The sequence below is a fragment of the Sphaerodactylus townsendi genome, linkage group LG07 (genome assembly GCF_021028975.2).
Source record: "Sphaerodactylus townsendi isolate TG3544 linkage group LG07, MPM_Stown_v2.3, whole genome shotgun sequence".
NCBI classification, from domain to species: Eukaryota; Metazoa; Chordata; class Lepidosauria; order Squamata; family Sphaerodactylidae; genus Sphaerodactylus; species Sphaerodactylus townsendi.
The window spans coordinates 55,123,515-55,147,472 of NC_059431.1; the positions used below are offsets into that span (position 1 = coordinate 55,123,515).

Sequence of the window (23,958 nt, forward strand, 5' to 3'; positions counted from 1 at the left end):
CCAGCTTCTGCTGACTGCCTGTCCCATGGGCTTAGTGGCCAGCTGCACAGATGAGGGCAGTAGGCATGGCAGTGAGTCAAGCTGCTGCTGTGGGGCTCAGTGGATGGGCTGGCTCCCTGAATTGCATTTGTTCCCTTCCCCATCCCCTGGCTGTCGAGATGAACTAAGGCTGGTAGGTAAAGGCTCAACTCAGCAAATTCACAGGCCCGTTTTCTCCCTCCCCCCCCCCCCTTTGATCCAGCTTTGCGAAGGGGGGCGAGTTCCTAAGGAGTTGCTGAGAACTCTTAACTTCACAGACACCCAGCTGCCTCTTCCCCTTTGTAAAGCTGGGGTGTGGGGGGAGGGGGTGTTGCCATTTCCTGCAGACACACCCCTGTGTGTAGAGCACTTTTCTAGGCAACTGAAATTTTGGGCCACACTAGTCTGAACAATGATGAACATTTCCGGGTAACGAAATGTTCGAGGCGATTCTCAGCAGCTGCACCGCCACATTGAGAAACGCGAATTGGCCAATTCCTCCTCTCACCTCCCCACAAACTGCCCTTCGGTTTCGATGCTCGTTTCGTTTCCCGAAGCACTGAAAAGAGACTCTCTCCCGCCGTTCCCCAAAAGGCGGCCTCTATCGGTCATCATTGGTACAAAAGCGTTGATTGGCTACTTAACCCCGTACTGATTGTCAGTCGTGACAGCCGGTTCTCGCCCATCTTGCCTTCCTCTTCAAGCAACGGCTGAGCCGATTGGTTCCATCGGCTGTCCTTTCCACGGGGCGGTCCCGCCTCCTCCTCGTCGTCGTCGTCCTGCTCTGTGTGCCTTGCCCCGCGGGGCCTTTTCGTGCGCCGTTTTGGGTCCCGCTACGTCGGGATGATCCCCGCTGCGTCCCCATGGAGACCAAGAAGGCCGAGATCCCCAGCAGCGTCCTGGACGACCTGTGCAGGTAACGCCCCCGGAGTTCCGCTCACCGTCCGGGGAGCCGCAGCAGCAGCCCTTCAGGCGCCACTCTGGTTAAAGGAACAGCACTCGTTGACTCTCTTGTTTGGAAAGATGGTCCTCGGGCGGGCGGGTTTAGCGTGGTCTGGACGTGATGGTTTCGCTTTGAAATATTCCGCCTGAAGGAACTTGTGTGTGTAGTTTATATTGTAAGCTTTTTCAGGGCAGGGACCTTTCCTTCTGCGCAACTCTTTTAAGAAGGCAGGTACGGTATATTATGGACCAGTCTCTCTGGGGTTGGATAGAGGGACGCGAGCTTCACTGCTTGAAGCGCCCATTAGACCCCCTCAACTAGTCAGTGGCACATCTCCTCTTTAAACTTTAAAGGTCCGTTGTTTTCAATGTTGATAGGCCAGAACAGGCCCCCCTAACCCTGCCCATTGCAAATAATGGCCCCTTAAAGTTTCGAGGGCTAACATGCCACTAACCAGCCTCGTCCTCCCTGGCCATTCCTGTCTTATCAGGAGGGAATTGTGTTGGGGGAGGGGGGGCAGGAGCAGTATTAGAAATTGGCAGTCCAATTCCCAAAATATTGGGTATTTTTTCCAGGATAGAAGTATCCAACGGCACACACCCGTAGGGAGGATGCTGGATCTCTCTGCCCCTGTTTTTTTTCCCCTTCAAAAGCATGCTTACAAAAATTATATAAAAGGAGCTTTCTCATTAAATGCTGAAAAGATGAGGAAGGAAATCTGAGGATTCATGGTACGTTAGAACGGATGCATCCTTGGACCTCAGTTTCCTACAAAGGGTCTTTGTGAAGGGGAACTGAACAATTCATGTAAAGAATGAAAATCAATCTTAATTTGTGTGTGTGTGTGTTAAAATATGGGAGAGGTGCAGGAATAAATCCCTTTCCTCAACTTTATAATTCTTTCCTCAGCCTTGCACCCTCCTCACCCCTTGTAGATACCTAATTTTTAAACCACAGATACATTCTTGGAGTGTGATGTAACTTTTTCAAAACAAAGACAGACATTTTTCAAAAAAATGTTAATAGGAGTGATCCTGGGAGAAATGTTCCTCTATAAATGACTATGTATTTAATTATTATTATTTATTTACTAGCGGTGCCCAGCCACGTGTTGCTGTGGCTTATTGTGGTGAAATGGAAAAGGAACAGTAGCAGCAAATAAATTGCAGAGGCCAGCAGTATGTGCTCATGCAAACACGCAGCCTGATACTGTGCGATGTCAGTGATGTGTGTGCCTCAAGATTCTTTGGGGATGCAGGCACCCCTCCCACACATCTAGGCTGGCTGGTCATGATCCTTTACCTGGGAGTAAGTTTGGTTGGTGGCAATGGGTGTCGCTTCTGAGGAAACCCTCTGGGGCGTGACGCAGCTTTCATTCCAAAGTATGTCACAGTTGCTGTACCGAGCTTACTCCTGAGTAATGCATGCCTGGTTTTCTTAACTGTAACCGCAGTATTCAGGGAATCTAGGGTGCCTGGCCCCACCCTCTTGTACCTTGCATGTCGCCCCTCACTCTCTTCCCTCCCTCACTTCTCTTCCCTTGTATGCCACCTCTCCCCCTCCTTCCCTTCCCCTCCGCTAGGGTGGGTGGGTCATATCAAGATGCTGGGCCCCCTGCCTCCCCTCCCTTGCATGCCACCCCTCACTGTCTCCCCTCTCTCACTTCTCTTCCCTTGCATGGCTCCCCCTCCATCCCTTTCTTCTCCCTCCCTCTCTTCCCTTGCATGCCACCCCTCCCTCTCCCTCCCTTCCCTCTCTCTCGTGTGTATGTGTGTGTATGTGTTTCACTTCCACTCGAGTTATTGCCTATGTACTGTTTTCACTTCTCATATCTGGCCATCTGAGTGAACATTCTAAGCAGCACGAACATTCTAAAAGTGACAGTTACACACAGGCAGCTGCATGTCCTTCACCAGGGAGCGCCAGGAAAAAGGTGTTTTACCTGGGCCAGGTGTGAAATTTCAGGTATGTGAACATCTAAAAACACTCTTGCCTGGCTGACTATAGTGGCTGGGAATTTTCAGAGGAATTGGCCCAGCAGTTACTGAGGTATACTGTCATCAACAAAAACACTGTTAGCTTTATATATATATATATAGATTTGTGTTTAGTTTTTTACCTACACAGAAGCCTTGATTATATATTTTTGTAGTTTCAGTCCCATTCTTCCAGGTTTGTTCATCCGTGAAATGGACATGTACGTTGTGGGGTAATCCTCTGAAAAACATTCCTTTCAACTTTGAGGCTGCTAGTCTTGGCTAATGCTAAATGGCATTATTACTTATTATTGCTTTAAAGAAACAATTAATCTTTTCTGAAATGGAAAAATTTCCACAGAAAACTGAAGCACTGGAAAATTGTCTGTATCTACTCTCACTGAGTGTGGGCTGTTTACTGTTTTGTCTGTGCTTTGCAGTTTAATTTGGACTTGATCTGTCGACTAGGCCTCTTCTGTAGTGTCTTGTTCAAAATTCAAACAGTGGTTCAGGCTGAGGCCTAAAGTTTATGGAAAATTTCTGATCCCTGATCCAAGGTTGAACTGACTAGAGCTTTGATGTAGTAATAGAGGATGGTTGGTATTCACAGGTGCTGGGTACATCATCTGCCCCAACACTTTCAAGGCCACATAAATTGGTGTACACATCCCCTTTTGTTAACAGAGTTGATAAAAATCAATGATTTTTTAAAATTAAAGAGTCAGATTAAAAAAATTAAATTGAATTTTTTATTTAAATCAGACTTTTAAAATGGTTTTTGGAGAAAAAAATCTATCTAAAGATAGTTTATTTAAGATGCATTATAGTCCAAAGTTTATTCATAATAAATAAGGATTAGTTTTTATATGAGATTGTATAGTCATGAAGTTGGTAAATTGGTAAATGAATTCTATTAATCCATTCACAATGTCATGCACTTCAGTAGGTTTCAATAGATTATTTTGGTCAGTTTTTTTCATCTAGAAGGTATTATCACAAACACTTGGCTTTGCAGTTCTCAGAATTGTGTGTTTGTATCTGCAGGGATAACATTCCTTTTTTCACAGTAAAAATGTTGTAAAATAGACATACAAAGTTGAGTTAAAGACCTAAGTTCCATTGTTCCTTTGCAAATCTATATACACAGAATCAACTCCTTACCTCTTAAGAGCTAAGTTTCAAGAAAGTCAATGAATAAAAAATGGTTTGGAGTGGAATAGATCTGCACAAGAAGCTTAGTGTGAGGACAGATGGGTAAGAAGTAAAAATAAAAGTGAAACCAGAATACCCAACAAGTCTTGAAATCTTTGTTTGTTTCGCCTGAAGTTTATCATATTATTTTGTTCTTGGAGGAGAAAACTTATAATAGCAACAGACTGTAAAAGAGCCAGTTTGGGAATATTTTATTAAAGTTCTTTTACCTATCGGTAAGGCAGGCATGTATACATGCCGCAACAAAGGAATGCAAGGCCTGAAGGCCCGAACGAATGTAAAAATAGTTTGCAATAATTTTATAACTGTCTCTGTATTTCTCATACTATAACCAAGTCAGTGATTTTTGATATAACTGTAATTCTAATCTGACAAGATATTCTAAAAGTAAAATCTTTATATGGTTGTAAATACTTAGCTTATACCAGCAAGATTGGGTCTTTATGCAGAAAACCATGATTTAAGTCAAGTCTTACTGACTAGTGATTTAAATCTTGATTTCAGTCATGATTTAAATCAAATCCATGCATTAAAGATTTGTGAGTGTTTGTTAAATGGATATAATACAACTGCAGAGTTGGCAGTCCTACCTGATTGGTTGCATCACCTGGTCAGTGACACTTGTGGTTAGTTTGGTTACATTATTGAACTTACATTTGATTGACTAGCCAGAATCATGTTAGAGCAGGTTGCGAGTCATAAAGCTTCTTCATTCTAGTTTTGCCTTTACTTGGAATATAACTAGCCTTGGGACACTTTTGATCCAGGATCGGCTAGCATTGCCAGGGACCTGTAATTTTGGACTTTGAAACTATCATGGACTGACTCTTGCAAAGGTAACCTCTCGATTAGAGAACCAGTGTTTGTAAAGTTTTGAGGTTAGTTTTTTGGCTTTTCTTGAATCCTGAGGCTTCAATCTGAATGCATTTAGCCCAGATTGGCTACATCTACAAAGGCAGCTTGTTTATGGAACTTGCCTTGAAAGTATGCAACCTTGAGAGTGAATTTCTTGTTAGACCTGGGAGAACCAGAGATCTGATCTCTTGGTCCCTGGCTGTCTGGATAGTTTAAGGGGCTGATGATGTCAGTACCCTGGAGTATGTTGATTTATACATCAGCCTTTTGTTTGTCTTGCCCAGCTGTCACACTTCTTAACCCACACTTTCTGGCTTGGGAAGCTTGTAATATTTTGGCAGCTGAATACAAACTCTAGCTGAAGTGAGCTCTGACTTAGGAAAACTTCCTCCGCAATACTCAAGTTAGAGTATACAGGATCATGACACCTTTCATTAATAATGTCACAGTGGTAATTGGAACTTGACTGTTTCTAAATATAAAAATGAAAAACCTTCTGTGTATGTGTTCAATAGACTTCTGAATGACAAGTTCTTGACAATTAACTTTTTTCCTCCTCCAACAGCCGCTTTATTTTGCATATTCCCAGTGAGGAACGAGACAATGCTATCAGAGTATGTTTTCAGGTTGAACTTGCCCATTGGTTTTATTTGGATTTCTACATGCAGAACACACCAGGATTACCTCAGTGTGGGATAAGAGATTTTGCTAAAGCTGATATCCTTTCTGTGTTGATATATTTTTGTTTTGGATAAGATTTATGTAGAGGCATCAGTTGTGAAACTTTTATGTTCTTGGGGGTCTGACTATGTAATATTTGGACTATGATATGATTAGGGTCAGCCATGGTAATTCCTGTCTGGAGAGTTCTGAAGTCTTTTACACTCTGTGTTCCTAGAAGTATGTTTTGTATACTTTCTGTGACTACGCATGGTTTCCACTGGAAATTACACATTGCTACTTGTTCTTCTAGCAGCTGAGAACTTATTTGGGGTTACCAACAGTCCAAGATAAATGTCTTATCCCTTAATGAGTGGAAATTAATGACTGAAGCTTCTTGAGGTGCAGAAGTAAATAACATCCCAAGTCTCTATTAAAGGGACAAGACACTTTTTCTTCAGGCAGCTGGCCACCCTAAACTCAACTGCATGACATTTGCACAGAGTCAACTTCCCTGTCACCAGTGGTATGCTTAAATTGTGTCACGCTCTAGCATTGCATCACAAGACAGATATCTTATCAGTTCTTACAATAATTATATACTTTTTAGCCCCAAAATTTTCAAAGCGGACTATAGAATGAGAAATGATGCTAGTATAAAATATTAAAATAGCTTGAAAACAAATATTTAAAGGTTAAATCAAGACAAAGAGTTTATCCATAAAATCCTAAATCCCAAGTGATGGGCAGAATAAAAGCAATAAGAAGCTGAGTTTCTAGAGTACTCTAAAATTCTTAGACCATCACAGAAAAAGTCCTACACCTTGGGTTCCAAGGCAACTTATTCCAAAACCAGACTGATAACTGATTTCAGTAATCAACTCCATCAAAGTGCAAAGAGTTGCCCAGCCACCACTGACTGGAACACATTGATTAATAAAAGATAAATTTGAGACAGGCCTGTTATTGCCAAGGTCAGTGGAATACAAGGTTAGTTTCTAAGACCAGAGTCCTCACTGTTTTCTCCTTCAAGTGGCTTTCCCTGCCCCAAAGGGTAGATTGATCAGTTGCCGAGTGCTAGCTTGTTTGTTCTTACAAATCTAACCACACTATGTTCCTGATCTCCCCTTTCCCAAAATTAGGTTGATAAGTTTGATAAGAGGATGTCCACCTGTTTGTACAGGAAGTGACACATCAGTGACTGAAGAGTGGGGAAGGTACCCTAGCTCTCTTTCACAAGTTTCTTCCTTTGACAACTTCAGAATCATCTTTAAGAAATCAAAGACACCCACGTGAGTGACAGTTTACACAATTACTTTTTCCTTTCGATTTCCACGACAGGAATTGTATCATATGGATATAAACAAAAGTAGAGTCTTGTGACTCCTTAAAGATGAACACACTTATTGTAGTGTAAGTTTTCATAGGTTTTAGTCTTGTTCCTCAGATGCATGAAGAGAATTTACAGTCAGCAAGCATCTTGTTTATGGAGAAAAGAGAAATGGTTAATAATGGCTGACTGCTGTTTCCACAGATGGGGAGATTTCTGTCTGCAAAAGTATGACTTCTCTGTTTCCCCAACCTGCAGCGGCTTAAAACACGCCCTCCCCCGCCACCATTCTGCTCCTGGGCTTGGGGAGAGGACCCCAAAGAATAGCTGAGGGAGATTTTGCTCTCCCATGTGTATAGGTGGACGTTTTGGTAAGATACAGCCCAAAATGTTGAAAGGTTTTTGTCATTTTCTGTGCTAACCTCAGGTATTGATAACTGACTTTTTAACTGTATTTATTTAGTTCTTATAACTGATTCATTTAATCAGTTCTTATAACTGATTCATTATTATTTTTTCTTACTAGGAATTCACAGCATGCATCTTCTAAAGGGTGCTTAAGCCTATGGACTCTTATGCTATAATATGTGTGTTGGTCTTAAAGGTGCCACAAGATTTGATTATTTTGTGTTTGTTTGCAGCAGTCTAACATGGCTACCACACAGGAGACTGTACAAATATTAAACCTCTGTTATGCAGCATCGGCCCTGACCTTGGTGGCCCAGGCTATCCCAGTCTCATCATACCGTCAAAGCTAACCTGGGTCAGCCCTGGTTAGTATTTGGATGGGAGGCCACCAAGGAAGTCCAGGGTCATGACACAGAGCCAGGCAGTGGCAAACCACCTCTGAACATCTCTTGACTTGAAGACTCTATGGGGTCACGCTAAATTGGCTGTGAACAGCACTTTCTGCCACCACAGTGCAGCATCACAGCGTCTCCCCTGTTAAATGGTATCTTTACGGAAGACTGTACACATGAAGAAGGAAAATACTTGTAGAAATGTGGTTGGAAAATGTTAATGGAGATGGTATATATCCTCATGCCATGAATTTCCTTGACTGCCTATACTTTTCAATCATTGCCCTTTTTTACTGCCTCAAGGTGAAGATGTGCAGAAAGTTTTAGATGAATGGAAAGAGTATAAAATGGGAGTGCCGACATATGGTGCGATTATTCTTGATGAGACGTTGGAAAATGTAAGTGGAATGCTCTCCTGAAGGATTTCTATATTCCCTGAAAGAGTTAACAGTTGATTAGATGTTAACTTTTAAAGCCTGTGTATTCAAATGAAGCTGCTCCAATTACTTGTTAATGTCTTGTATAAATGCTTGGTTCATAGCTGAACAGCATACCGTGTGTTTTATTGAGACCCCTTTCCCCATTATCTTCATGAATACTTAATTGTATCTAAATTCTTCCCTAAATTTTTCAGGTGCTTCTGGTTCAGGGTTACTTAGCAAAGTCTGGCTGGGGATTTCCAAAAGGAAAAGTGAATAAAGAAGAGGCGCCACATGACTGTGCTGCTAGAGAGGTGATTGAGTTGGTTGTATTTAAGTTCAAATATGTGAATGAAACCATGGTTGGAGAGGCTCAGTCTTAGATATTACCATGCAGATGCCTAAGAAAAGAGAAAAGGGTTTGAAGTATGTGCAATCTTTATGGTTTTTATGCGTGAATGATTGTGTTATGTATTTAGCCATGTCCTAATCTGGGTGGCCTGGATAGCCCTATCTTGTCAGTTTTTTGAAGCTAAGAACGGTTAGCCCTTGTTAGCATTTGGATGGGAGGTCACCAAGGTAGTCCAGGGTTGCTATGCAGAAGCTAGCAGTGGGAAAACTGCCTTTGAACATCTCTTGCCTTGAAAACCCTAATAGATGGCCACAGTTCAATGGTTGTTTCTACCATCATGTAGCTGTACTCTAGTTTAAATAACAAAGACTTAAATATGGATCTAGGGCTTTAGACTTTCTGTACTGCTTGGTGACAGATGACTGATGAAACCTAAGAATTTTTCCCTCCCATGACTAAACATTCTTTGTACTTATTTGCATGGCTTGGGAATGTCTCCGGCAGCCATTAGAAAAATAGATTTTTGCAGCCTGTTGATAGGTATATTTGCCATTTATTCACTATATCAAAGAGAGAAAAATACAAAATAGTCAATGTGACATTCTGTGTAATTAAATATGAAAAATTATATACACTATATTGATCCATTTTGGTTAGACTACCTAATACATAGAACTTTCTATTTTCATGGAATACTTTCTGCTTTGACTACACAGAGTGTGTCCCATGCTGGACAGTAGAACATGGTGTTTTTTTTTTGCTGAAGGTTATAGGTTCAGTCCATGACATTGCCAGTTAAAAGGACTGGGTGGTAAGTGATATGGAAGACCACCACCTACAACATGAGGAGCCGTCCTGGATCAGATCAGTCATCCATCTAGTCTGGCATCTTGTCTCACAGTGGCCAAGCAGTTACTCTAGAGGGTCAACAACAGGGCATAGAGGCTGAGGCCTTCCACTTATGTTGCCTCCTGGCACTAGTGTTCAGAGGTTTACTGCCCCTAAATGTAGAGGATTCTTTTAGTCACTGTGGCTAGTAGTCACTGATAGCTCATGAATCTGTTTACAACTGTCTGTACTTGTGGCTATCATTCTGTCCTCTTGCACTGAATTCAATCACTCACTGTCTGACCTGAATTTACTGTCTATGAACTTCATTGAGTTCTACCAAGTTTTGAGAGAGGGAGAAAAAGTTCTATCTGTTTATTATCTATACCCTGTGCATAATTTTATAAACCTCTGTCATGTCCTCCCTTAGTCATCTTTTTTCTAAACTGGAAAGTCAAGACTCTTCAGTTTTTCCTGATAAGAAAGTGCTTCAATTGACTTATCATATTGGTCACCCTCTTCTGTACTTTCTGTAGTGGACAACGTCTTTGTAAAGTATTTGCTAGATTCCTTATATTTTTTAATTAGGATATGAGGGAGCCATTTTTAATAACATCAAAATATGCGTGCTAGTCTTAAAATTTGACCTGTATTTTTTCAGGTGTTTGAAGAAACTGGTTTTGATATAAAAGACTGTATCAATAAAGATGATTATATTGAACTAAGAATCAATGATCAGCTGGCACGTTTGTACATCATTCCAGGTATTCCAAAGGACACCAAATTTAATCCTAAAACAAGAAGAGAAATTCGGGTAAATTATCACTTTTCATGTTTTAGTAGGTTTTGACTGAATTCTCAGACACTGAAAAAGGTTAATGAACTGTACAATATTTATCTAGTGACTAATAGTGCAGTCCTGCAAATAATTACTCCAGTCTCAATCCATTGACATCAATGAGCTCATATTGGAATTTGCGTAGGATTACGCTGTAAATAGCATAAGGAATAACAGTAGCATTGCCTCTCTAGCATTTGTAGGTGTGATCTGCTTCTGCAGTATAAAGTCCTAACATTAGAGTACTTCAAATTCATTAGATTGACATGGAAGCACTACAATGTATGCTTTTTTCCCATTTAGGACAAGTCCTTTTATTTTCTGTTTTATCTCCTTTTTCTGGGTAATTGTAGTTTTTTCAGCCATACAAATTGAATGGGTGTGGGTATAAAACTTGTCTTCATAGGCATTGCACAGTTGCAGATCGTGGGTAAAAAGCAGGAGAGAGATGGAAATGATGGTCAGTGTAAGTTTGCAATAAGATGGAGGTCCATTTCGAACATCCTTTTTGGGAAATGGTGCCTGTCTTGAAGTTTCCATGTGTAGCTTCCATGTCTCTGTAACATGCAAGGAAGTTAATTCTTGTCTGTCCTCTGGATGCTAATTAAGGAAGCTCTGTTCTGTGTTTCAGAACATTGAATGGTTCTCAGTTGACAAACTGCCTTGCCATAGGAATGATATGACTCCAAAATCCAAGTTAGGTTTGGCGCCTAACAAGTTTTTTATGACTATTCCCTTCATCAGGTATGTATAGGAGGAAAGAGAAACTTGTAGCCCCATCCAAGAGGCCCCATCCTAACTGTGATGTGGCATTGCTCCCTTAGAGGCTTCCTGGCAGTGTGGGGAGGCTTGAAAAGTGAAAAAACCTCCCCACCGCTGAGAAGCCCCCATTAGCCTTCATAGACTTACACCACCAGTTTAGGTGCCATAAGTCTGAATTCCTGACTGCTGGCATAAGACAGCTAATGGTCAGGGAAAAACCAACCAACGTTGGCTCCTCCCCTGACCACAGCCCTGCCCCTACTGTACCAGCGATGTCAGCAGGGGCTCTGGGACGGTGCTGGCACATCCCAGCACAGGGGAGGGCCATGGCGGCCCCTCGCTGGTGAAGTCACCCCTCCACTGAGGCAAGTACCCTGGGGAGGGCACATCCTCTGGCTCAGCCATGCACCCCTCCCACAGGCAGATCCCCCCCCCCTTTTTTAGATGGGGCTCTTATTCCTTCATTTCTGTCTTTAGGTAACAATGTTATGCTGACAAAATTCTTAATTTCTTCACAGACCATTAAGAGATTGGCTTGCTCGGGGGTATGGAGATTCCTCTGATAGTGATAATGGATTCTCATCCACTGGTAGCACGCCGCCTAAACCAAGTTCAGAAAAAATGAGGTAATAAGCTAGACAGATTTTGACATCTGCTAATAGTCCTGTCACATTTCATAGATAAAGGTAGAAAATGAATTCCTAATTATAAATATTGAAAATACAAACAACTATTTATAGTGTTTTTATCTGGCCAGATACCAGTGGCAGTGAGCTTTAATAGCAACTAATTCCTCAAAGCTTTTCTTGTATCCATATAATTAAACAACAGTCACAATCAGCTCAATAAATGCCTGGTAAACTGAAACATCCCCAAAAGGAACATGGCAGCTTGGGGGCGGGGTGGTGGTGGAAGGTGCCATACTAAGGTAATGGAGCCCGAAGGCTGTTCTCCTGTAGTTCCACACAATTACTGAACACCCATAGTCAAGTAAGTAATACTAATATGTGTATAACTTTAAATAGTTCCAGATGTTACTATAGGCTGTAGGTGTGTATTTGGTGGTTGTGCTGAGCGGCAAGTGAGTCTTCATGTTCTGTGACACTTTTGATTTACTGAGTCCTATTTTGTTTCTGGGATACAAATCTAACATGCACAGTATAGCTTAATAAAACTGTGGTTTACATGCAAGTGATTATATCTCTGTATTGGAAAGACATGTGTACAGTGCATCCCACATTATCTAATCTAGACAACCTCTGGGATCTAGTCCCAGCATTTCAGAAATGGCAGTTGTAGGTTGTGTGCACTGGGGCAACAGACCTGCATATTTTTTGTTCTGCTCCCCCCCCCCCCCAGTGGAATATAACATTTAAATAAAGCATGAGCCCCCTGATTTCCCATAAGCCACTTAGTCCTTTTGAGAGAGAGAGAGGAAGGAAATTATGCATTTCAGGTATTATATGGAGAGTGGAAGATATATACATGGTAGACCAGTAGAAACAATATAATAAATATTAAAAGGAAGAAAAAATGTTCTGAAAATAAATTGTCCAGTGATTTGCAGACTATGCTACAATGCATGAATTAATTTTTTTGTTAAAGCTGCTGTAAAAACCATGTGTATGGAAGTGCATCAATGCTAACTTCATGATGCAATGCCCCTTGATTGGTCTCTTCTTTAAAATAATGGAAAGATTAACTGATAGTGCTAGCAGAAAAGGGGCATATTCTTTGTTGTTAACTGCTTACAAGATAGCTAATCTTTGTCTCTGGTATTGCCTAGGTCACTTTATGCCATCATAAAACAATGAAGATAATTAGACTGACAGTTCTGTAGTCAACATCTGTAACTACGTTCACCATTTTGTAGTGACTTTGTAAGGAGTGTTAATACTCCCAAAGAGAAAATTTATTGCATATTGTAGTAATGGGCACTTGACAGGAATGGTCTTGTTGCAGAAGTGTATAACTTGCTCTCTTTTGTAAACTATTTGTGTTGTAGTTTTGCATGTTCCTAATGTTTCATCTGCTGAGTTTTCTGAACAAGATGCTTTTTTGATGGATTAGATCAAAGCTTCATTATAGCCAGCAAACACTAGCAGATGGTTCTTCAGGAGAACAGTGGACAAAGCATAGACAGTTGCAGCAACAAAAGCCGTACAACAATCATTTTGAAATGTCTGAAACATTAAAACTAAAGGTGAGGTTGGTTTTTTTTTACTGAAGTCTTCAGATTTGCAATTCTTTGAGCCTCAGGGTTTCCTGTGTAGATTTCTTTGTAATTTCTTGAATCTCAAATTCATAAGCTAAATAAGGAAGGAGTTTCCAATAAGCTGAAAATATTAAATGGAGAATTATTTACCCAAATTTTCACTGGATAATTATTTACCCAAATCTATGGCTCATTCCGCACATGCAAAATAATGCACTTTCAAACTGCTTTCAGTGCTCTTTGAAGCTGTGCGGAATGGCAAAATCCACTTGCAAACAGTTGTGAAAGTGGTTTGAAAACGCATTATTTTGCGTGTGCGGAAGGGGCCTATGTCTTATGTGCAACATAGACCTTTTCCGCATGCACAACTTACTCCAGATTTTCCCAGTGGTCAAACATTGTGTCTTGGAAACATTTTCTGTGAAATCATTCTGCACACCTCCTCCCTCCACATCGTTTTGTGTTTTTTTCCACCCTTGTCTCCTCAGTCGCATTTATTCCACATGCTGCTGCTGAAAACTTACTATTTCTGATCGTGGTGGGCTGGCATCAGTGATGTAGAAGTACCACCCTCCCACTTTTTTCTTTTGCAAAGGTGCTCTAATTTCACTGTGCAGCTGCATTTTGAAGCAGCAATTTAAAAATGTCTCAGCCGCTATTTCTATTGTTGAGAACTACTAACTGAAAATGGAAGCCAAACCAACTCCTTTTTCCGAAGTAACAAAAACATGTTAACCCCCCCACACACACTCACACACAAGGAACCACATTTTTGGCCAGATTTTATCTACAGTAATACACTATCATTTCACGTAACAGTCCCCAGTTACGTGCAGCAATTACTCCTAGTATACTTTCCAATTACCCCCCAGCTTTAAAATCACTCTCTGTGCTAATGTTACATTTGTAGTTCATCCATCCATCCATTCGTTCATTCATTCATTTTGGTGAACAACAAGTAAATAACATCAAAACTAATCAAATGTCAACAGCAAATATCAAACAACAAATATCAAATCAACAAATATCAAAACAGTTAATAACAGCATCAATAAACATATCTCAAACATCAAATATCAAAAATAACAGATCATAACATCTTAGACATAACATAAGGATATAACATAATAAACAACCACCCCTCCCCACCTATCCCCACTAACTCACCTACTAGCTCAAGCAAAAAACAACACTATGCCCTATAGGATCCACAATAGATCATCTAAGGTCAGCTAACTACTAAAGACCACAAACATCAAAACACCTACTCTAAGCCTACAAACTAACTACTACCTAAGCTAGAAAAAACTATAACATTTTCAAAAGAGATAGACTACGGAGTTTAACTACAAAAGCAACAAACCACAACTACAAAGGAGAATAAACTACAAAGGGGATTAACTACAGGAACTTCAGAACTACAGGCCACTATGCCCAACCTTTTGATGCCATAGAATCCCCTCTCTATGGGAGTAAGCCATGAATGGGGCTGTAAGATAATGTCCAGCAATGTTCCTCCTGGCCCTTCCGCCCCCAAACCACCACCCAGCACCTGAGCCACCGCTCACAGGATAAGGTCACAAATATCTTCACAGAGGCCCTTCCACTGGCCTCTGCAGCCCGAGCTGAAAGGGTGCAGCATAGTCCAGAAGGGCTCAACAAAGCTCAGCAGAAGTCACCCCCCTTCCGAGCACACCCAGCTCCGTCGGTGCCGCCTCTCTCACTTGTGGCACCAACTCCCACTCAGGCCTCTGCTGCCTAATATGGCTCTGTTATGTTCTGCCTTCAATGTTTGCCTTGGTGCTCCCAGGCATCAGTTGCTACTGTATAGAGGCCCCTGCCAGAGGCCTCCAGCTCTCTGCCCAGCGTGTTCTTTCTTAGACACTTTCAGTGGCTCGTGGGACGTTCCCTCTCACTCATTGCCCATGGAGGTCCCTGCCACCGGCCACAGACCCCCGTCAACTGGTACAGCAAAAGCCGCTTTGCCATGGCCTATGGGTTGCCAGGTGCCGCTCCTCCCATTGGCTACTCAGTGTAAATGGCACACTGGAGCTTCCTAACCAGCGAACTGCTCTGGGCGCCATCTTAGTTTTGCTCTATTTGAAATAGGCAAAGCTGATCCAATCGACCATGGTAATTTGTATCTCTAGCTCAACATTGCATTGCTAGTTCGATATAAAGGCAAAAAACAAAAAAAAATCTTCTGAAAATGGAGGAGGAAGAGGAGACTTGGCGGAAGGGGAGGCTGTGCATGGGGTGTGGATGTGGGCCAGGTATTGGCACAAAATGGAAGCAAAACAAACAAACCCAAACCACTGGAACAGGTGCCATTACCTGAAGGATCAAAAACTTGTGGCTCACCAACTTCCCACAAAGAAACACATTTTCTTACCCAGTTAGAACTGCAGTAACACATGATGGTTATTGCAGCAATCCCTTGTCATTTTCCTCCTGCAAAAAGCAACCATTTCTTGTCAATTTCACTCACTCTTAACTGCAAACATGACATTGCTGATTCAAAATGAAATCGACAAAGCCAATACAATTGACCTAGTTTGTGTCTGTACGTAACAGAACTTCACTAATGTGATACGACAAAGAAAAAATTGATTTTGAAAATGGAGGATGAGGGCAAAGAGAAAATGGCTGGGGAGTTTTGGTAACTACACGAGCATGTGATATGTGCCAGTTGTTTGGTAGAGCAGAGAAATAACATGATCACCCCTCAAGGGGGAAAGATTCAGAAATGAATTGGAAAAAAAATGGTAAAAGTGCTCTAGAAAACATTGGAGAAAAAATTAAGGGAAAACATTTCCAGTACCAAATGGCTGAAAAAACTTGTGAAATTAAAAGGAAAAAAGTAGCATTTGGCAGCGAGATGCATTGTAAACAACTTGTAGTTTGTCAGTGGTCTACTTAAACTTATGCAATACAACTTTGTATGTTTTAACTGTTCTATTCTCTTTTGTTTTCTTTCTTATTTTGTGGTACGTTCAGAACATACGAGGTAATGGTAGAAAGCAATACGAAGACACTGCTAACCAAAAGAAGAGAACAAATGGTGTCCATAGTCAACCATCTAAACAGAATCAAATCTTGGTAAGATATACAATGGGAAAGATACACATTGGTAAGGTACAGAGTGGGAAATGAGAATTGTAAAGCACCTTGAATGGTGAGAATACTATAGTGGTACCTTGAGTTGTTGATGGCCAAAGGTTATGCGCTTGAATAATCAAATATTATAAAGTAATTATCAAAATATTCTGAAAACATTATTTAAAACTATTAAAAGGTTCTTCCAGCAAAACATATATAATTTAAGCTAATAAAAAAGTAATTGGTATTGCAAAGCAATGAAATTAACTCCAGAAACCATTGTAAAAGTATTACATTACATAAGTATTACATAAGGTTTTTGTAAGTATTAGTTCTTCCCTTTGATTTTTATCAATATATTGTAATAGCACATATTGAAATTTGGAGATGCCTAGCCCTGTAGGTGAAGTTTTGCTATCTTGCTCAGGCTTCAGGGCAAGCATCTTTCACCTCTGGCCTGTCTCACAAATGACATCATAATGAAATACCTATTTTTAACATTTTAAAGTTGGCTTTCCACCCAACTTAGAGTTTTCTAAAGTAAGGCGATAAATAAGAATATTAAAAACACTGAAGAAGGCTAGCAGCAATTGCTGTCTACTACCAAATGAAGTTTTGTTACAGTATAATACATGTCTAAATCTACAAGGTATCTGTACCTCAAGTATCTGAAATACAGACCCTAATAACACTGTTTAAAAATCCTGTGCAGTACAAAAACATTTGCCAAGCTAACCAGAACCCGGATGTGCACTAGTCGCGAACGAGCTTCAAGGCTAGTGGAACCTGTAAATATAATAAATCAGAGAATCATGCAGGAAGACATAATATGTACAATCATGTAGTCAAATAGATAAGCACATGTTCTCGAGGCACATAAATTCCATATTTCTGTGCTTCCAAAGTATACAAAAGTTTGTGAGAGCGGCAATGATTTCAAACTTACAGTAAACATACTTTATCAGTCAATTATTACAAAAATAAAACCAAGTAAATTGATAGATTGCTTCCTGGCCCAGGGTTGCCAACCACCAGGTAGTACCTGGAGGTTGTTTCCTTGCAACAACCACTGAGGGAAAACATTGCTTTAAGCTTCAAGCTCTTTGTTTCTTTTTTAAAAACGTTTTTTAAACCACTCCTCTCCAATTTTTTTCTCTTTTATTAAAGATTTCACATTTTTTTTGCAAACCTGGGACCTTTTTCAGGTTTGTAGAAATATGTGTTGCCTGTTCAGATGCAATTAAAGAAGACGCACAAGGCAGAGTTATAGTGTTTCACAGCCACATGGGAAAGCTAGGATGGTCTGATCGAAGTGGACCGAGCCTAGAGGAAGCAGCAGTCTCTGCTGCTGAGAAGGTCCAAAGGGATTATGGGTTGGATGAAATGATGGGGAAAAGGGAGAAAAACAAAGAAGTGAGAAGTGGTGAAGAAATGTGAAGCAGGTAACATTCTGTAGGATTTGAGTTGAGAGCTGTTGGGGAGGATGGGAGAAGCAAGAACTATCCTGTGAGAGAAAGTTCTGTTATGGGACAGAAAAAGCATGTAGAAATATAGAGATTTTTTTACAAAGTGATAACATTGCAAAGGAACTGTGCATAAAACTGGTATGGAAAAGGAATGAAGAAGAGTTATGAGTAACTGATGAATAGTGGGCGGGGGGGTGGATTCAGCTGTAAGAACAGAAGAACCTGTAGAAGAGAGAAATGACAGTGAGCCTGTGTTTGTGCAGGTTATGTTTGTGGGCGCTAGGCTTAGGAGTTCTTGATAAAGTACAGCGTTTTGTCTCAGAATGGTGTAGACGTTTAGAAGGCAGCCTCCACCTTGAATTGCTCTATCAGTTTGCTAGTACAATAGTTTTTTAATTTCTCCTCTAGCTTCAATAAGTATGGGAGTGAAATTAGTGTACAATAAAGTTAAGTACTGATTAAGCCCTTCTAATTTAACTGGGAGAGATTTAAGTGCATGGTTAACTCTGTTATTTGAAAGAATGCGACTTACTCTGTTGTAGTTATGGTTGGGCTGTACATATTTTTAAAATATATTTGTAATGAGGCCATGCAATGTATTCTTGTCTTCTTAATTAGAAATGTGAAAAGAAGTTGCATCCAAGAAGGCTTCAAGATAACTTTGAAACAGGCAAGGGTAATCATATTTCTTCATTTCTGTATGCCATTGTTTTAAAAAACCTGTTGAGGTGTAATTTAGATTAGAGTGTAATTAATAGGAGAGATGATGGGTTGGATTCATCTTTCTTAAGGAGAGGAGGACATCCTGTTAGATGTGGTCCTCCACTTCCCATAAATCCGGGAGGCAGGAGATAGTTTGCAGTTTCTGGCCTCTTGGCAAGGGGAAACACAACAGTGCTGCAGGTAGCTGTTTGTGCTAAGTGAAATATATATTGTATCTCCCCCTCCCTTATGTTTCCACTTTGCTGTTATGCGGATAATGTCTGGGCATTGTAATATGTAGAGGAAGCAAATGCCAGGTGTTGCAACAGAGGTGATTTCTGCACAGCACACTAATAATGTGTGTAACTCGTTGCTAATGAACCTGGTTTCCCATGTTTGCTTTTTTGCACTGGAGATTTCACTCCTCCAGGAAGCAATGGCAAACAGTCCGCATTGCTATGGCTCCTTTGGTTTCTCCCCAAAAATCGCTAGTTTAGTGATTTTTGTAAAACCCGGGTTGAGAGAAATATGAGTTGAACCCATTTTGGGGAAGAGCCCTGTGCAAAGTTCTTCCCCTAAACTGAATAAATAGCTTCTTCAGCCCATTATATTTGGGCTAGGCAGAAACCACCAGACGTGCAAGTGGAACAGTGCTAAGTCCATTTGTTTCCACTTGTGGATCATTGGATCCCAGCTTTTGTCTCTGATGGCAGGGAAGTACCCACTGTCTTCAGTTCTTCCTTTCTCTGTGAATCTTTTCTTTACGCACCTCATAGGTTGCCATGTTCCTTCTTATGGTGCCATCGCCTTCTGAGCTTACAGAACAAAGCCTTTGTTTTCCTTCCCCTCAGCCTATTTTGTGTGTTGCCTGGTTTAGGAATTGAAGAAAAATGTATAAGGTGTGCTGACCCAAGGCTCAACTAAAATATTAGGCCGTAAAACTGATACTCCATACAAAGTACTGTTGCCAACTCTGCCTAGGGACATTTTTGATTATTTGGGGGCAGAGACTGGGGAAAGCAGTGTTGGGGATGTGATACCATCATATTTCAAGATTTTAGGATTGGACAGGCGACGTTCCTGAGTGCTAAAGACAATTCCTCAGACCTATAATATGTGGACTTTGCCCAGATGTTCAAGTTTCTGCTGTAGTTATCAAAGCCAAGTACTTGGCTGCTTGAAAAATGGAAAAAATATCAGAAGTGTGCTAGGACTACAGAAATGGATGCCACATTTTGCATTAGTTATCTTTTGCTTTGGTTTGGTACATCATATATTGAACCTACATCCTATTTTGACTATAAATCTGTATGTGAAATGCGGGTGGCGTTTACAAATGGGATGACTGCTAAGCTTTAACCATGGAGACATGCCAGAATCAAAGGACCTTCCTGGAAAGTCTTCTGAGTTCCACTTACTCCTCTAGTTGGGTAGGGTCAAGTAGTTGAGAACTTGGTAAATTCCCTGAAAATTTGCCTTCTAGAAGACAAAATTCTTGTAAAAACAGGTGCTACCACCTGACGTAAAGAACCTGCTGTGACCTTTGGCTTTGACCATTGTGGCAGTTCAGGGGAGGCATTCTTTGGTGTTCCATTTCATGAGTTGATCTTTAATCTCATTCTTAAGGCTTTCATCATTTTGACCTTTTCTTGCCACTGCTGAAGGTTTCTTCATCTTTCTAATGCAGAATCTGCATATGACGTGTGTTGTGCTGGTGAAGACCAACTCCTGGACCAGGGACAATCGGTGTCATGCAGCGGCCACTGCAAGTTCAGTTTTTCCTCACGAGCCTTCCTGGGCTTCAAGTTCGACCACGATGCGATCATGAAGAGTTTTGACCTCTGACAACTAAATAGGCATCAGAACAGGAGAACTGCTTGGATGCTGCTGAGTGGCTTTCCTAAATCGTGACCCTTTCTCAGGTTTTTAAGAAATGCAGGGACCTAGTGATGTGCTGGGAGGCTTTGTTGTCATGCAGTATGGAAGAGGCATCATACAGTGTTGCACTTTAAATGCAGTATAGCTTTTACCTACAGAAATGTTTTCCAATGGTTCATGTGCTAGTTCTTAACTATGCATTACAGGGCATTTTTATGTGTTTAAATTGCTTTTAGAGTTAAGGAGTATTTTAGCATTAAGCACTAACCTAGGCATTTAAATAGCTCTGAAGTACAGTTGCTTCTGAGTTTCCCAGATTTCCCAATAGATGGCAATCCAAATGAAACTTCTGTGGAATATCTGGCTTTATGTAGCCTTTTGTGAATCTTGCAAGCCAAACTTCTGTTTTGTTCTTCAGAATAATTACTCTGGCTTTTTTATAGCTTTTGTTTTTTTGTTGCACTGTACTGGAGCTCTTTGTATCAGTCATTTTAAATTGTGTTAATATTTCAAAATGCTGGATGCTGGTCTTAACCCACCATTGAGTTTCATTGGGATATGACAGTGGTATCAGCCAGGGCCAGTTTGTTTTCTGTGTATTAGTATTTCTCTTCCTCTCTTTTGAATTGTCTATACAAAACATTTTCTACTAGAAAAGAATTGCAGCTACTTTGAAGACACAACAAGGGAAAAAGAGGATTTGGGGAAACAATTTACTGTATAAAATGTAAAATAGGCTTTTAAGGTTCTGCACTTGATGGATTCAGTGTATGGTCAAGACAAGCTATGCCAATTCACTACTTAGTCAGGTTTGTAATTGTGCCACAGTTCTCTTGCAGCATTATGTCCGATAATATTTTGACTGATGTACAATGAGTTTATTGTGTAAGAAGTAGTTGTGGATGCATGCTCAATAAGGTGTATATCAAAATGTGAAAATGGGTAGCAATGGAGAGCAGACTGCAATAGAACTGAATTAGAAATAATTATCCTGTAGTTCTGAAGGAATGTTTGAATATGTGAATGTAACTTTCCTGTAGAACTGCTAATAGACGTCTCTTCCTCTTACTTGCCCATGATTATCTTTGCTGTTTGTGTCAATATTTCAAATTTCTGTCTTGGTGAGGTAGATATTTAAACTGGGAAATTTGGTGAGTCTATACTGTTTTGGGATGGTGCCCTGTTCTTTTAGAAGCACCATCTGTAATTTCCCCTCTAATAAGAATGTACAAGAAAGTTTATATGAAAAGTGTTGGTTTTTTTCCCTGTCTCTAGAGAAATAGGCTCAACTTAATTTCCATGTGAACTCAGTTCTGTTTCCAATGGGTTTTTTTAATGGTTGAGTATGCCTGCCTGCTGATACCCGCAATTGGTTGAAATCAGTAAATTCATTGGATTTTTTGATCTCTTCAGGAGCAAAATAGTTGACCAGCTGGTGATGTGTGGCAATTCCACTTTTTACCCTGTCACCTTCATGTAAGGGGAGGGATGCTCAGTATTTATTGCAGTTTGACTTTTCTAGCAATAAAAGTGCCTAACTTTCCAGCTCCTATTCCATTGCAAATTGGATTTTCAGGCTGCTTGGATCAAAAAGCTTCTTACATGTAGTTTGACTTTCCTGGAATGTTAATGCTGTTTCCTTTCCATGTGACAATTGAATGGGTAAGAGAACACTGGCACAGTTGAGTGAAAGTTACGTTTGAAATGGATTCCCTCTTGGCATGAAATCTTAAATGGCTGTCCTAGCAATATGAGATGGAACAAAACAACAGTAAGATCTGTCCTCCATGTAAAACGTAACTCCTATTTTTCAAAGAATATCTTCTTTAGAAGAGACAGTGTCTGACTTGGGAATTTCCTAGATGCTACAAAAACTAACCTGGACTTAATAATTGAGCCTTAAAATGGTTTGAAAGGAAACATGATAAATATGTAATATTTTTCCAGTTTAAAAGGTACCATATTTCAAAGCCGCATATCTTTTATTGCTATCATCTCTTAAAGTGGTTGGATAAGAACTATTTCATGGGTTCCTTTAGTACCCTGCACTGTGAACATTTCAGGCTATTTACTTTGTTGATTTGTACATTATATTTTTTGCTTGTAAAGTGTTTGAACAAGTCATTTTATACTTGTATATTCTGAAGTGTAGGCATATGATTTGCAGGGATTTCTGTAAAAAATGAAGAAATGGCAGTTTGGTGATTGTAATAGATTTTTGTCTTGTCTGCTGTGGGCATTTTAAAGATGGGAATAAACAATCTATGAATGATCTTACTGCTTGCAAATGGGGCGCCACCGCTTCTTTTGTCACACCTAATAGAATTGTGGATGTTGTTTAGCTAGTCCTTAAGTCAAATGACTTCTGTTACAATGGCAGAGACCATTCAATTCACAAAAGGCTTCCAGGGGATACTTAAGGACAATTTTTAGGACAACTTTTGAAAGTAGGCATGTTAAGTGAAAGCTTTGATTTTTATTTACTGTTGGCAACTTTAACATTTGTTTGTGGGTCGTTCATTCTCTTGTATCCAGTTGGCTTGCCTGTTGCTGAAAGTTTTTGTATATAGTGCTTGAGCTTTTCAAAGAAACTGAAAGAGTACAGTTTTAACAGTTAATTGCTCCAAACTTATCCAGAAATTACAGGCAGACATTAAATTTAAATTAAGCACACAGAAATGTTAACAGTGATCTCTCTTTCTCTGCCTTCCCTTCCCCCTCCTCTTTGCTACTTACTGGAATATAACTGTGGCAGGGCCTCAGTGATTATGAGACTATGCTTCTAGAGCGAGATGCCTTGGAAATATGACATTTCCTAGGATACAGCTGCAACAGTGTTCCTGGTGTTAAGGGAAAGAGAATCTGCTGCAGCAAATAGGAAGGCTTTGTGGTTCATGAAGCTTGTGAGAGAGAATGACCATTGGTACCTACCCATGAAAGGTCCTTCTCTTCTGGGCGTTCGGAGGACATCTTGCGGGTGGTTCCCTCTGTCCCACCAGGGAGGCAGGAAATAAACTTTTTTCCTCTTCCTGTTGGTCGGAGATCGCCCCTATTTTCCTCAGTTTGGTTACTCCAAAAAGCAGTGGCTGGAGTGCAGTTCTGGCCGACTTGTTCTGCGGCGCTTGCTTGCCTGGCTTGTGATTGAACCTTCTGCTGAAGGAGCCTTTTCAGGGCTGCTGGTGGGGGTTTCAGGAGGGCTTTCTGGGCTCCTGTCTAAATCTGGGAAGAGCTGTGTAGTCCCGAAAGGGCTGCTGCAGAGATGTCCTCCTATCTGGCTACGGGGCATGGCCTTGTCTGTCTCGACCAAGATGTGGTCAAGGGCTTTGCCGAAAAGCTTCCCCCCTTGGAATGGGAATTTAGTGACCATGTCCTTGGAGCAGGTATCTGCCTGCCACGCCCTGAGCAACAGCACCCTGCGAGAGGCGGTGGATGCTGTCACCCTGCCGGCGAAGGTCAAGATGTCCAGGGATGCATCTGTTGAGGACACCATCTTGAGGAAGCGGTTGACCCCCTCTCTGAGGCATGAGTCCTCCTGTGGCAGCAATTGTAGCACCTTCCTGAGCCACACTATAGCTGTGTGGTTCAGTATGAAGGTAGTGGAGGCA

At 40.8% G+C, this 23,958-nt stretch overlaps 1 protein-coding gene across 5 annotated transcripts; it reads left to right on the forward strand.

The window, feature by feature from the left end:
• Positions 1 to 762: 762 nt before the first annotated feature.
• DCP2 (decapping mRNA 2) lies at positions 763 to 22,641 on the forward strand. 5 transcript variants are annotated; one of them, XM_048503360.1, is made up of 11 exons: positions 763 to 934; positions 5,570 to 5,721; positions 8,065 to 8,192; positions 8,429 to 8,527; positions 10,055 to 10,207; positions 10,863 to 10,975; positions 11,512 to 11,619; positions 13,064 to 13,196; positions 16,206 to 16,307; positions 18,392 to 18,443; positions 20,163 to 22,641. In XM_048503360.1, the coding sequence occupies exons 1-11, from the start codon at positions 882 to 884 to the stop codon at positions 20,318 to 20,320; spliced, it is 1,251 nt and encodes a 416-aa protein (XP_048359317.1). In that variant the 5' UTR covers positions 763 to 881; the 3' UTR covers positions 20,321 to 22,641. The 5 variants fall into 5 exon arrangements, with proteins under 5 accessions (XP_048359317.1, XP_048359316.1, XP_048359315.1 ...); XM_048503359.1 differs by lacking the exon at positions 5,570 to 5,721 and adding an exon at positions 6,807 to 6,956 and having other exon boundaries at positions 800 to 934; positions 8,098 to 8,192; XM_048503357.1 differs by lacking the exon at positions 5,570 to 5,721 and adding an exon at positions 7,199 to 7,365 and having other exon boundaries at positions 811 to 934; positions 7,636 to 8,192.
• The last annotated feature ends 1,317 nt before the right edge of the window (positions 22,642 to 23,958 follow it).

Excerpts from the sequence above, each read along its gene's own strand:
- DCP2 (XM_048503360.1), top strand. The coding sequence starts at position 882 with ATGGAGACCAAGAAGGCCGAGATCCCCAGCAGCGTCCTGGACGACCTG. Across the intron at positions 8,193-8,428 it reads TTGATGAGACGTTGGAAAAT|GTGCTTCTGGTTCAGGGTTA; the intron begins GTAAGTGGAATG and ends TAAATTTTTCAG. Across the intron at positions 10,976-11,511 it reads ATGACTATTCCCTTCATCAG|ACCATTAAGAGATTGGCTTG; the intron begins GTATGTATAGGA and ends ATTTCTTCACAG.